Raw genomic sequence first — 15259 nt, 5'->3', positions numbered from 1 at the left:
AAAGCTTAAACATAGACACCTTATGACCTAGCAATTCCACAGCTAGTTATATCCTCATGAAAATGAAAATATGGCTATACAAAACTATATGCATGTATGCTCAAGGCAACATTACTTCCAACAGCCCCCCCAAAATAATCCAAGTGTCCATCAACTTATGAATGGAAAAATAAAGTGTAGTATGTCTAAATAATAAACTATTATTAATCAATGAGCAGGGACAAAGTACTAACACATACCACAACATGAACAGACCTTAAAAACATCATGCTGACTAAAAGCAGCCACACACAAAACATCACCTATTGTATGACTGCATTTATATGAAAAATTGAAACAGGTAAATGCATAGAAAAAGCAAGTCTAAGGGAAATGGGAAGAAACAAGGAGTGAGAGCCAATGGGCATGGATTTTTCTCCTGTGGTGAACATTAAAAATGAGTTGTGGTGATGGTTGTGTTTTATGAACTCACTTAAATGTGCTTTTAAAAACCACTGAATTGGACACAGTAAGTAATGTGTGGCATGTGAATTATATCTCAACCTAAAAAAAGTGACACCTGTTCTTCCAATTGTTTATCCTAGTTTAGTACCTTGGATAGCACCATTCTTGCCTGTCTTAGCCCTCTCAGGTTGCTGTAACAAAATGCTATAAACCTGGCTTATAAAATAACAAATACTTATTTCTCACAGCTCTGGAGGCTGGGAAGTCCTATTTCAATGGGCAAGCAGAATTCAGTGCCTGGTGAAAGGTTAGCTTACAAGACAGCCATCTTTTCACATATTCACATTCTCTCTGGGAGTGTAGTACATATATATATATATATATACTAATCCCCTTCACAAGGACTCCATCCTCATGACCTAATGATATTCTAAAGGTCTCCCTCCTAATATCATCAGCATATGAATTTTGAGGTGACACAATTCAAGGCAAGAGAAAATTCCACTGTTCTACTATCATATTTTTCTTCAAACCTTTTTTACTTCAGCCTGGTTTTCTGATCTCTATTCTTGTGGCTTCTTGATGAATTCGCTAGCTTTGAGCCCTCTGAAATGGTGCCTCATTTGTTTAGAAGGCTCAGATTTTGATCCATGTTCTATGACGGCATCCTTGGATCTTCCTGGAATGCCACACAAGCCCTGTGCCCTGTGCTCAAGCCAATCACCACTGTGTGGGAAGATGAGGCCAGATAGGACCATCTTTTGGCCAAGTCTAATATGTGTCAACTATACTCATCCACTTCTCTGTGAATCTACTTTCTTATTTAATCCCTCTCATCCTAATTCCCATGTTCCATTTCTTTAAAATAATAAACACATAATATTATAAACTATAAATACACACTAATAAGATAAAACTATTTTAAAGAAAATATCAACAAGTACTCTTTGAAATCATACTTACGCTATTTCATATCTTACTGGTGAAAGTCCAATGGCCAACGGTTACCACTTAAAACAAATTCCTAATGTTTTTAGAGCAGCTAAGAGAAGGGGAAATAAGCCTGAATGGAAGAAAGGAAGGGTGTTTGTACTCTGCCAGAGATGAGACTACCTGTAGCAAAGAAAGAGTCCACCAAGCCAGTCATGCAACAGTAATAAGACATGCTCACTAGTGACACTCAGTTAGACCTTGCTCTCTTATATTGAAAAAATATTTATTCCGAACACTGAGGTTTTGGACCTAGTAATAAGGGCCACTTCAAAGCTTTCTATAAGACCAGCCTGACCTAACAGACTAATATAACTTTGTAGCTCACCCTCTTGGTGTTCATAGACCTCTGACTCAGGATGTATAACAGAGGGCAAGGGCTATTTTTCTTGAAAGGGATTCACTGTAGGCATCACATTCAAGGCAGTTTCTATATATGACATTCAAATCATGGTAGTTTTCTTTCCAAGTCTTTGTCTTCTTTTGCTTTTTTCTGGAAGTTTGGAAACCCTAGGAACCAGCCTTCCTTATGCAAAGTGCAGTGCATACTTTTAAAATGTGCATCACAATCTCTGGTGATCACACTATTTACAAACCATATAAGTGCTTGTAATCTATTTAATTCATAACTTCATCCTAGGATCTAAAAACAGACACATCAATAAAGAGATAAAAGGTATCATTTGAATGAGTCTGGCTTTCTGACTCTATGGAAATACAAACTTTGTTTTCATCTATCCTGGGTTATGTGAAATGTTTTCCATGACTGGGCATCATTCAACAAAACATTTAATAGTCTACTAGTTACATACACTGCTGTCATAAGAATGCACCTCTCAGGCCCAGCACAGCAGCTTTTGTGCCCTGATTCTACCCACAGGCCATACTTCCCTAGGGTTGCTCCCAGCCAATGACTGAGCACAGAAGGAATTCTTAGGCAGGCTCTTCCCTACAAACTCCTCTGCCCTGAGGATTTTAGCTGGAGGACTCATCAGTGAACTTTCCAAAACTCCCTTAGAACCATACTACCGTCCAAGACCTCCCCGCTCCGTGAATCTCTCCTTCTTAGGAGTCAGAGCTACACCTCAATCATCTGTTTCAGCCTCATCCATCTCCCTCCCCAGCTTCCCTAGCAGGCAGGAAAATGTTTCATCCAACAAATCTCTTGCACTTCTGTTCCCATTTTGGTATCTGCTTCTCAGAGAATCCATACTAATGCAATATGTAATACTGGATAGCCTTCAGCAAAGTCAACAAGTACTAATTTGATATGAAATCTGTACTATTAGATATATGTAAAAACCACATTGTTGTCATGTCTTAGAAAAGATGTCCTTTTCAGGAAAAAAAAAACATAAGCTGTAGGTCAAATATCATTACACATCATCTAGACTACACTTTCAACAATATATCACTTGTTTTAAATATCTAAAGAGGTTTCTAACAATTTAAACATGAAGAAACTACTCATACACATGATCATAGGTTTATAAAATATAATGTACTAGTAACTTGTGATAACACAGATCTAAAGCCACAAACTAGGACTGAAACCAGTTCTGTGAAAGGAAAAGTAGTTTAGAATCCTTCTAAATACTTACTTTCCTATGCATATAATAGCACCACACTGTCTTTCAGAGAAATTCCTCTCTGGACACTTTTTAATTAATGCATTTATTCAAACATATGGATAGATCAGATGAAAACACATAGATTGTACAAGTTACTGAGACTCAAGAATCAAGACCTCAGAGTTACTGACAACATAAAATTTACATTCCATTTATGTTGTATTTCAATCAAAGCAAAACATATTTGTTGGTTTATGACTGGACTTCATGTTCCTTTTTGGCAAAAGTCAGTATACATGAGCACATTCTACAAGCACAGAAAGAATAAAAACAGGAGGCCTTGATGAAGTCAAAGTATTTTCTCAGCACAATGAGGCTTTTGAACTTGAGTGTGCTCAGATTTCCCACCATCTCTACCACTCATCTTTGGATTTTTACATCCTCATCAATCTTGGGCCTTGCACTTGGATTCATGGAAGACAGGAGACCAATATGAAATAAAGGGATGAGACCAGCAGAATTGAGGTGAGCCAATTTCCCTTCTATTCTATGATTATTTTTTCATAATTAAAAAAGGCCAAAGGAAGTATATTTTTCTTCTTGAACCTAAAATTATTAGCTCAATTTGGATAAAAAAAATATAACAGGAGAAATGAAGTAAGGGAAAACAAGCAGATGACAATGTGCTTGGAGTAAAATGACAGCCCCTGTGCATGCACATGTGAACACGCACACACACATGCACACTTTTCAAATATATGACTTCTATGTTTTGGCACTCAACAACAAAATCACCAATTCTTCATTAACAAAAGGAACTACCAAATACACATGGTGTAACTAATGCCTGCAGAATTAAGCTCCATGTGACTGTGCAATGGCCTGAAAGACAAATATGAAATAAACAAATGTTGAAATCTCTTTGCAAATACCTTCTTTTTTCCATATCATAGAATCCAATTTTTTGAACATACAGGGCTGATCAGATGAGGTGACTAGGATATCATAAAGCAACAGAGGAAAACATTGCCCATGAAACAGGGCAAATATCTCCACCACTAGCACAGGAGACAGACAAATAATACTTCTATTGTGCTCCTAAAAGATAACAGAGAATACAAATAGCTATTCTTCCAATAATCATGTCAGCTGTAGTTCACTATACTCTTTTAATATGTATGCAAATATATTTAAATAACATTTCAGGATTTTTCATTACAATAGTTATATAAATAAGTAAAGTGAATCATAAAAATCACCAATGAAGCTGGGTGCTGGTGCCTCACGCTTATAATCCTTCCTATTTGGGAAGCTGAATTTGGGAGGATCATGGTTCTAGGCCAACAAGGCAAAAAAGTTTGCAAGACCCTATCTCAACAGGAAAAAGCTGGGCACAGTGACGTGTGCCTGTCATACCAGCAATAGCAGGAAGCTTAAAATGGGAGGATCATGGCCTAGGCAAGCCTAGATAAAAAATAAGACCCCACATTCAAAATAACCACTGCAAAAATGGCTGGAAGTGGGTCAAGCAGTACAGCACCCTTCTAGCAAGTGCAAAGTCCTGAGTTCAAACCCAAGGAACAACAACCAAAAAAAAAAAACAATGACAGCCCCTCTAGACAGAACCTCTGACTTAACATTCTCATTATTTCCTCCACTCTTTTTCCATGCATGTCCACATTCAAAGTAAAAATGGAATCTTGATTCATACATTTTTCTTATGTCTTCCACAGTCTTTGAAAACACCATTTTCAATGGAGTCATATTAGTACCTTACTTTAATTGTTCATCTCTTTTAGACTATTTAGGATGCTTCCAGATTTTCACCATTATTAAAAACAGCTGAGCATCCTTGTGAATAAGTTTCATTGCCTTGGGTCATTTAACTCTAATTTAGCCCATTATGGGATATGAACTTTTAAAAAATTCTTGCTTGAAATTTATGAAAAAAAAATTGCTTTCCAGAAGGGTAATACACTCCCACCAGCAGTATATAAAAGTTCTCATTTCACACTGCTTCCAAAAACACATGGGCAACCTGAATTGCCAACGTGATGGGAGAGCAATTATCTGCCTGAATCTGGCCTAAACTGAAAAGGGAAATAAGAATTTTGCTGCTGCCCTCAGAAGAAAACTCAATTCACACCCTTCTGTGAGCAAAAACAGAAGAATCAGTTCACTATTGCAAACCTAAAACAAATCAAGTATCAGCTTTATTACAATTGTTGAGCTTCCTTTCAGGAGAAGAGTAAATGTTCTAGTTCTCTTCACAGTCCACACTCCAGGGGAAGAAAAAATAAAACAAAGAAGACATTCACAATTACGTGTATGGATACAAAGCGTATTGGCCACTTGAATAAGTGCATCTTGTGTGTTCCCTTTACCACTAAGGCCAGTCTAGCCCATGGAAACTTGATTACTTTTAAGTAAAATTTTAAGTCTTAGAATAACCTAAAGTATGAGTTTATATCTTCTCCCAAATTAAAAACCTGAATACATCCAAATTAAAAATATGAAAACATCCAATCCCACTCATTTCCTGTCTCTGCTCCTATTCCAAAAGTATTAAAAGTGTGCTAAACACTTAAGATTTGGGTACCTGCTCACAGCCACCACATCAGGCTGCATTACAACACCAGGGTCAACTTCAAAATGCTATTTTATCTCCTGACAAAAGCATGAACATAGCATTTTAACTGAAATAAACAGGGTTAAATAAATTCCATTGTGAAAGCGAACTTGTCGTTGCTTGCATACTTATAATGAGAATAGAAGAAATCCTGTGATTGACAATTTGTGATTTGAAACATCTTGTCAATTTCAGGGTGGTCTGTACCTCTCCATTAATGTTGACTGGATTTATCCTAGAAGATGGATTTACGTCAGTGAGGAACTGTGCATTCACAGTGATAGGGAAGCATGACACTGTTTAACAATGATCTATTTTTAAAAAGAAGTCAATACCATACCCTCTAAGAACTAGATGCTATGGCCACTCAGCAATCAGGAAACAAAATCGTGTGTAGCTTTTAGGTAGCACACACATTTTCTTTGTATTTGTTCCCTGACAATAGTGTCCTTGCTTTTTCAAACATTTTGCAGTCTTTGTGTGCAATGTCAGAGACTTCTTAATTCAAGGCAATCTAAAAAAAAAAAATGCCACAGAATAAGCATCGCTTGAGGAAATTTATCAAAACTCTGCTGTTGAAGTGAAGTTGACAGGAACTGATTTCTATCCTCTTCTGCTGTCAGACCCCAAATCCACATTTCACAAACACATGACTGTTTTATCCAAATGCCCTTTATTTTTTCCTTTTGGTAGCTTTCATAATTTTGATTATACTAAAATTATGCAAAAATTATTCAAATTTTTATGGGTTTTTTTTAAATCAGGGTCTAACTATATATCTCAGGCTAGCCTCAAACTCACAATCCTTCCATCTCTTTCCTGAATACTGGGATTACAGATGTAATCATTACCAGTTGAATTTATGGTTTTAATTAAACAGAAGAAACAGATGGTATAACAAGAGCAGCCTGAAATGTGAACAGTAGAGGTGCTCTTATCCACAATCAGAAACAGGAGAGTTATCAACACATCAAATGTATAGAATCACAAAGCAATGTGTATGAATTTCCTAGAATTGCTATAACAAATTACCATGAGCTTGGTAATTTACAACATAGATTTTTTCTCTCTCTCTCACTGTTCTAGAGGCTAGAAGTCCAAAACTAAGACATCAGAGCTTCCAAGGGAGAATCTGGTCCATGTTTCTTCCTACCCTCTGGGGGTTGACAGCAATCCTTGATGTCCCTTTGCTCATAGCTGTATCACTCCAACTTCTGCCTCCATCTTCATAGTCATCTTCCCTCTGTGTGTCTCTCTGCCTGTCTGTCTCTCTTAGCCTTTTTATAAGGACATCAGTCATGCTGGACACCTTAACCTAGTGTGACCTCATCTTAGCTGATTAATCTACAAAGTTACTATTTCCAAATAAGGACACAGACTAGGTTCTGAGTGGTCATAAATATTAGGAGGATACTATTTAATCTGGTATACAAGGATATGGTCACATTTTAACTTTCTACATGATCTTAATATAGATAAGTGCACATGCATTCTATAGTCTTTGCTTGCTCCTGCCTCTTGTAACCCTGCATGGCAGATACATGAGTCCCAATCTGTGCCTGTGAAATAAAGAATGAATGAGTCTTTCAGACAGGACCAAAGCCTTTCCTTGAAGTGTGGATCTGCTAAATGGTGTCTCTTACCTAAGCCTCTTCAGCCATTTGCAGGGCCATTTCCTCTGCCACACAGAAGAAAGTAAAATAAAGATGCTTGCAAAGAAATCTGAGTGAAGAATCCTTTCAGCATTCTCATCCACACTTAATTCAACAGCAGTTATTTTTAATGTACTTATCTTGCTTTGGTGGCCTTCCAAAGGACCCAACCTAGTTTTATAGAAACTACCATCTCTCCTTTCACATGCATATGGAATCAGTTTACATATAAGTTAAGATGGTTCATTTTAAGTGTCCATTTGACTGGGTGAAGGGTTGCTCAGATAGCTGGTAAAACATTATTTCTGGGTGTGCATGTGAGGGTGTCATTCGAAGAGAATAGCATTTGAATCAGCAGAGCAAGAGTACCCTCCCTCACTAACCAGGCATCATCTAATACACCGAGAACCTGCATACAGCAAAAGCCCAAGGAAGGCTGAATTCTCTCTTCGAGCTGCAGCATTCATCTTCCACTGTCTTCCAACATCAAAACTCCAGGTCCTCAGGCCTTAGACTCAGAGCCATTGAGCAGTTCCCATCCCAGTTTCTCAGGCCATCAGCCTCCGACTGGGAGTCACACAACAGGCTCCTCTGACTCTCTAGTTTGCAAACAGCAGATGGTAGAACTTTTTGACCTCCACAATCACAAAATAATTCCCAAAATACATCTCTTTACATGCACACATCACACAAAATCTCCTATTTGTTGTTTCTCTGGAGAACTGTGAAACAAATGCGTAAGCATAACTGGAATAAACACGTCTGGGAATAAACACTGGAGATACTACATAAGTATACTACACTGTTGCTGAGAGAGGTAGCAGGACTGCCAGCTTTAACATTCAAACACTTTATATACCAGGGACTAGATGAGTAAGATTGACAGGCAATGGCAGCACTGGCCAGTGACAGCCAGGTGAGAAACTGCCTGTTACCCCAGGCCTAATCTGTATGATTGGGGGAAGAGGGGTAGGTGACAATTAGGAAAGCTTTGTAATATTAGATTTTAAAAAATGAAATAAGAAGTTTAAAGATTGACAAAGATGGGAAGAAATGGCTTTCTGGTAAGGCACTGGCACGGAGGTGTGTTTGGAACCTAACTTTTTTACATCACATGGTGGGGGTGGGAGATGGCAGGAGAGGAAGTAGAGAGCTTGGCAGGTCTAGAGCATCACCTGATTTTTTAATTTAAAACTTTATTCTGGCAGGTGCAGAGCAGAGACTGGAGAGCAGGTGCAAGGTAAAGGGAAGGACAAACAGTGATGAAGATGTTGTGGACTCATGGTGGTCCAGGGTGGTGGCAGTGGACATGAGAAGCAGTGGATAGAGTCTTGTGACAACCAAGCTGATAAACTTGTGACAACCAAGCTGATAAACTGATAGCACCTGTTGTCAGGGGAATGGAAGAGAGAGGGAGGTGGCTTTCTGGAACCTTCACACAATTTTATACTCCTGCAGAACCATTTCATCTACCTAGAAGACCCTCTTTCTTGCCTGGAATTTACAGGGTCTCTGGTACCTCGCACTGTGTCTAGCATATTAGGGACTCAGAAATTGTTGAAAAAATGAAGAAATGAAGAAATGAATACCTCCTGCCTTAAAGAGAGAATGTGATATACATCAGAAACAGGTAATAACATCCTTTGAGCTTATGTCAAAGTTTTTCGTTCACTATCTCAAACAATATGGCTGGAGAGGCTGTTGAATAATAAGAATGAGTCTCCTGGAAATGCTGAATAAAGGACTAACAAATAGTACAATACTTAATTCATTCATTTATTGAACACCTACAGAACACCAAGACTACTTTTAAGTACAGTGGGACTCTGGGGTGAAACCAAAACCTGAAGTTTATTGATTAAACACTACTGGGAGTCATGGCCCCCATTTAATGATATAATTCCCTGGCTATTTTGTTACCTTTATTGCTCCCTTGTTTTACTAGCAATACATATCAATAAGGAATAAAAATAAAGTTTGTAAACTTGTTCAAGAAAATTAAGAAAGTGTGCTTAACAACGTGGGAGAAACACAGGTGGAACACAAAAATCCCAGAGGCCTGAAGTAAGAAGAAAGAAAGTGAGACCAAACTCTGGTCTTAAGGATTTAAATGTAACAGTCTCATCCCTAAACAACACTCTGCTTTCCTGAGACTTGTGGTCAACAGTCTGGTTGCGCAACTTGCAAAGTTTGCAGAAATGAGCCCCTTATTTCATTGCCTATTCACCAACAACTCACCAAATGAGAAGGGATTCAACCTCAGGAGAGAGCTCAGGTACTCCCTGACCTCAGGCCACCCACACAGAGAAGACTCACGTTCCTAGGGAAATAATGTGGGTAATACACACACCAGGAATGACTCTGCCTTAGCATTCAACCATCAAGATTAATAAGAAGTTGTGGCTGAACTAAACAGGATATAGAATTGTCACGGATCCAGACATAGTCTTTACCAGGCGACCAATCAGGAGAAGGGTGTCCCACTAGGTTAAGGGTGTAGTGACAGACAAAATTTTTACAAGTTATAGGGGGTCCTGTTGTGGCAGGCATTACTCTTATTGTTGCTGGAGATCAAGGGTGTCTGGGGATGGAGATAGGGGGTCAGGGCAGTTGGAGACACCAAAGGGATCAGGGCAGCACCGATTTATCAGCTAATATGGAAGATTTTTTGAGTTTTTAACTAGCATGAGATGAACACCAAACCTGCATTTGGGCCTTAGGAACTAGCAAACTTTTTATGTAAAAAGACAGAAAGTAACTATTTTAGGCTTTGCAGACCATATGGTACTATTTAACTCTGCCATTGTAGTACAATCAAAGCCACAGACAATATATCAATGAATGTCTGCTTGTGCTCCAATAAAATTGTTAAAAGAAGGCAGAGAGTGAGAGAGATATGGCCCATGGGCTATGATTGTAACCTCTGTTTACAAAGTAGCAAAGCTACAATCAAATTTTCAACCTCAACCTCATTAGCATGGTCTTACCAACTGATCTAACCAGCCATGATGATCCTTAAATGCCTACTTAATGTTTATAGACCCCAAGAGACTAAATCAAAGCCTGCAGTCAAACCATCCCCCTCAAATTAAGATACTCACCCAGAGAAATCCGTAGTGAGAATTCCATAGTGGAAGATATATATTCGGCTGATGTGACATATGGTAAGATACCCCATTGCTACAAAAAAGGAGTACCTAAAACCAAAAACACAGACAACTGAATTATTAGGCATGACAATAGTGTGCTTGATAAATGTTCTATTCTTCTCTCTCAGCCTCTACATGCAATTGGTCACAACGTCCTATATTCCAGGCCATCCTTTCTCACCTGCCCCTCCACTAATCTGAGCCTTCATCTTTTCTCACCCGGACCACAGTGGTGGTTCTCAGCTTTGGCAGCACAATAAATTCAGGAAGCTTTACAAACTCTAGGTACCTGGAATCTACCCCCCCCCCCGCAGCTATTCTGGCTTAGCTGGTTACCAGGTGCACCTGAAATGTCTGAACTCAGATTCTCCTCTTCACATACCATCATGGTTTCATGATGATCTTCACAAAATACAAATCACCACCATACTGCCAACCACTCCTTCTTTGTTCTCTTGATTCCACCTGCTTCTTAGGTGTTAGCATCCTCAGTGCTCTCTGAGGACTCTTCCTTTTCACACCTCAGGCCTCCATTACCACTCGCTTATTAGCATCCCCTGGCTTCTCTCTCTTTCAGAAAGGCGGTCCTGACTAGGTTATAGTATAAACTAACAATAAACACACACAGCACAGGTACTGAGAAGTATTTATTTGTATGTGAATACTCTTGCCTTTAATAACATTTGTCAATTATAAATATATGTGATAATCTGTATAATGGACAGAATGTGTCACCCCACCAGGAAATTTAATATGTTGAAATCCTAACCCCCTTGATGTGATGGCAGGAGGTGGGACCTTTGGGAGGTGATTAAGTCATAAGGGTGGAGCCCTAGAGAATGGGAATAGTGTCCTTATAAAAGGGATCCCAGAGAGCTCTCCCACTCTATTTCCATCATGTGAAGATACAACAAGAACTTGGCAATCTACAAACCAGAAAAGGAACCTCATCAAAAAGACACCATACAGAATAATCTCTGACTTCAGCCCCTACAGGTATGATTTATAAGCCACCCACCTATAGGGCTTTGTTATAACAGCCTGAGGAGACTAAGGTAACCTTTAACTACTGCATCCCTTACTTGACTTATAAGCTCCACAAAAGTAGGTGGTCATGTGTATATTGTTTACCATATCCACTCAATGCATGTTACTAACTATGTGAATGCTACTTTTCCCTAAAATCTTCAATGGATCCCACTATCTAGTCAGATCTGAAGTCCTGAGCACAGCAAGCAAGGGGCTCCACATGGACTCATCTTCAGCCATGCTCCAATTTGTATTCAAATTATTCACCTTCCACAACTGCATCCTGCATTTTCAGGGCAGATGTCTTTCTAGATGTTCCTTCTTCTCTCAGCAACTCCTTTCTCCCATAGCTCATCTTGGAATTACCTAATCATCAGGCAGGGCTTAGCTCCAATGTCATCTCCTCCTTTTCATTTAGTTTGGTCTTGCTCCAGTCCCCCATCCCATTTCCTGCTCCCCAACCCCAGCATGCTCCATTGCTCCATTGCCAGCATTGTTCTAGTACTACATGCTGACACATACAACCATAATTCCAAAATTATCTGAGCACATGTCTATTTTCTCCAACTCACTATGACTCTGAGCATCCCAGCCCTTGGCTTGACACATAGGAGGGCATCAGTGACATTCAGTAAAAATGAACTAAATGAATACATTAAACACTTTAAATGGTTCAGAAGCCCATCAGATGCAGAAATAAATTCAGATGGCATAACTTTTAACATGTGTCATAAAACAGGAAAAATGATTATTCTAATAGTAAATTATATTTACATTCACATATTCACATTAAAATGACTCACAAAGACTAGGTCAGCCCAAGGAGTAGTAAAGTATTAAGGATAATGAAATTCATTTGGGGGCTGGCGGAGTGGTTCAAGTCTAGGCAAGCATGAGGCCCTGAGTTCAAACACCAATACAACGACAATAGAAAAGAAACAAAATTTTTAAATTCATTTGGTAGTAAAGAACAGCCAGATAGTGAATATGAAAAAGTTCTATAAATTCCAAAACATCATATAACTTTAAGTTCTCTTTACCATTACTAACAAAGATGTTACAGATTGAAGGGCTGGGGGTGTAGCTCAGTAGTAGAGCACTTGCCTAGCATGTGTGAGGCCCTGGGTTCCATCCCCAGCAACCAACACACACACACACACACACACACACAGAGGATGTTACAGACTGAACATCCCTAACATGAAAATATCTGAAATCCAAAATGTTCTGACATCCAAACATTTTGGAGTGTCATGTCAGCCCTCAAAAAGTTTCAGATTTCAAAGCATTTCAGAGTTCAGATTTTTTGATTCAGGATGCTCAACCATTAAATTCTATGCAAATATTCCAAAAACTGAAAAACTCCAAAATCTGAAATACTACTGTCCCAACAATTTCAGATAAGGGATTCTCAACCTGTGCTATACAAAAAGATTTTTCCCTACCTTGGATTCATCCTAAAGCCTTTCCAGACCAGGAAGATAGACAACAAAGCAAATTCCTGAGAACAAACTCCCTGAAGAATTTTAAACAGGAGTAGAATGGAGTCAGCCTTGTTGCTTCCAGCACCCATTCCCCTCCTCCAGCCAGTTCATGAGCTCAAGGCATTAGCACGAAATAGATTTGCAAGACAGATTCTTCCAGGACCAGATCAAATGCAGTCATTCCAGCCACTCTTTGACCTTAACAGGAGTTAGATCCAGATCTCCCCCTAGCTCAAGGGTAAAGCAGGTTCAACTCAGTTGCAACCAGATGCAACTGTCAAGGATGCAGCAAGTGCTGAACTTAACACAACAGAGCAATGCATTCACTCCCTGCTGGACCTGAGAAGTACAAGAAATCCAGCAGTTGTAGAGAAAACATGTATTCTGGAGACAGGCTATTGGGAGTTCAAATAACAGCACTGGCAAAAGTAACCTGTGGTATGTAAGGTTGGCAGAGCGCTTATTTTGGAAAAGAGGGGTGTGGGCAGATTCAGACAGGAAGGATGCTAATGTTCTTTTCTTGATCTGGCTGGGATTACATGGGTGTGTTCACTTTGTGAAAATTCATCAAACTGTACTTATTTACTTCTCTGAGCATCTTTTTCTTCATCTCAGAAACAAAAATCTGCCTTAGAAAGCAACTCTTAGAAGTAATATATTTGAAATTATGAAACATTAAATGCTATATTAAATAATAGTGTGTGTGTGTGTGTTAAAAGTAACGAAATATACTAAAGAGAGTTTGGGCTAGGACTTGGCATACATCAGGGACTCCAGAATGGATAAATGCACCCCCGACTCTCACACAAGTCCTCTGTCCTGGGAGATACAAACCATATTCTGTTCTAGTTGGTCTGTCTACTGCAAATGGATGCCTGCAAATTCTACCCAACAGAGTAGCTTGGGATGAAAACAGAGGTGGTACCCCTAGGGCTCTCTACAAGCATTTAATAAGCAGTCTAAAACTAGGTGAGTTTGATGTGGCAGCAAACATTAATTCTCCCTCCTCTTCCAAGTCTTAAGACAGAACTCATTATTACTGACTCAGAGATGTAAAAAGGAAAACAATTTACAAAGAATCATGATATCATGTCTTGATAATAAACCCATATTTAGGTGGGGAATCTAATGTACAAAGAAGCTGCATTATCTATCCAGATTTCAGATTTCCTAACTCCAATCTAAGGCTTTCTTTCTCTGAAACAACTCAAGAAGAAACAACTTGGAATACTTTTTTAAAAATTTACACTGGGTCCATCCATCTGGAACTATGAACCACTCCCTACTTCTGCAATGCTGGCAACCATACAAGCAAACAGAAAAGAGAATTTGATTTGGCATCTTTCCTTTTCACTCTTACAGCTGAGCCCTCTGCTACGACAACATTACTGTGAGGAGACAGTCGTCACCTGTCTATAAATACTCAGCTCTGCCAAGTGTGGACTGTTCTGTTTCTAGTCACTGGGTTGGAATATTGGATACCTGGGCCTGCCACGGAACAAGTGTGCTTGTATGTTCTTGACTCTCTGAAAAGTGGACCTTGCCCCATCAGCATTTCAAAAGTAAGGATATAATACAGACCTAATACAAATACAGCAATATTATGAAAAACAGGTCATGATAAGAGGAGGTCACATATGAGAGGGGGAGGGTAAAAGAAGGAAGTTAAGAAGGTGAATATGGTTGATATATTATCTATACAAGAATGAAAATAGAATTTTTAAACCTGCTGAAACCACCATAAGAAGGAGACTAAGGTAGAAAAGAAGAAAAATAGAGGATGAGAAGGAGACTAAGATAGAAAAGAAGAAAAATAAAGGAGATGAATCAATCCGGGTTATAATACATATACATGGAAATGTCATAGGGAAATTCCCTGTGTAGCTATCTAAAACAAACAAAAATGTCAATTTTTTTCTTTTACAAAACTGGAGAACACGAGAGCAGAAAAGGTTCTGCCTGGGGAGGTTGGTACCAGTGGTGGGGGGAGGGACGTGAGGAAAGGGTGTAGGAGAGTGAATATGCACAAATACTGTGTACACATGTATGTAAATGGAAAAAATGAGACCTGTTGAAACTATCCCAGGAATGCAGGAATGGAGGGAGGGAGGGAATAAAGAAGAATGGTGTGGGGGGGGGTGAATTCAACTATGATATATTTGATATATTGTAAGAACTTCTGTAAATGCCACAATGTACCCCCACCCAGCATAACACTATAAATAAATAAATACATAAATAAGTAAATAAACGTATGGAGCTAACAAATTCCAATCAGTAGGGGGTGGAATTAATTCATATTTAGGAAATG

The 15259-nt window shown here is 38.9% G+C and overlaps 1 protein-coding gene across 7 annotated transcripts in view; it reads right to left on the bottom strand.

Moving 5' to 3' along the window:
• The window catches only part of Mboat1 (membrane bound glycerophospholipid O-acyltransferase 1), a 97236-nt gene that overhangs the window by 30820 nt on the left and 51157 nt on the right, over nt 1–15259 (bottom strand). For all 7 annotated transcript variants that reach the window (XM_074082807.1, XM_074082801.1, XM_074082802.1 and 4 more), the window contains one exon: nt 10388–10483. In XM_074082807.1, the coding sequence (XP_073938908.1) occupies nt 10388–10464 (77 nt within the window). In that variant the 5' untranslated portion in view covers nt 10465–10483. The remainder of the gene's footprint in view (nt 1–10387; nt 10484–15259) is intronic.

Source organism: Castor canadensis, chromosome 8, assembly GCF_047511655.1.
Source record: "Castor canadensis chromosome 8, mCasCan1.hap1v2, whole genome shotgun sequence".
In the NCBI taxonomy this organism is placed as follows: domain Eukaryota; kingdom Metazoa; phylum Chordata; class Mammalia; order Rodentia; family Castoridae; genus Castor; species Castor canadensis.
The sequence above is the reverse complement of the archived record's forward strand: the minus strand, read 5'-3'. Positions and strand labels throughout refer to the sequence as shown.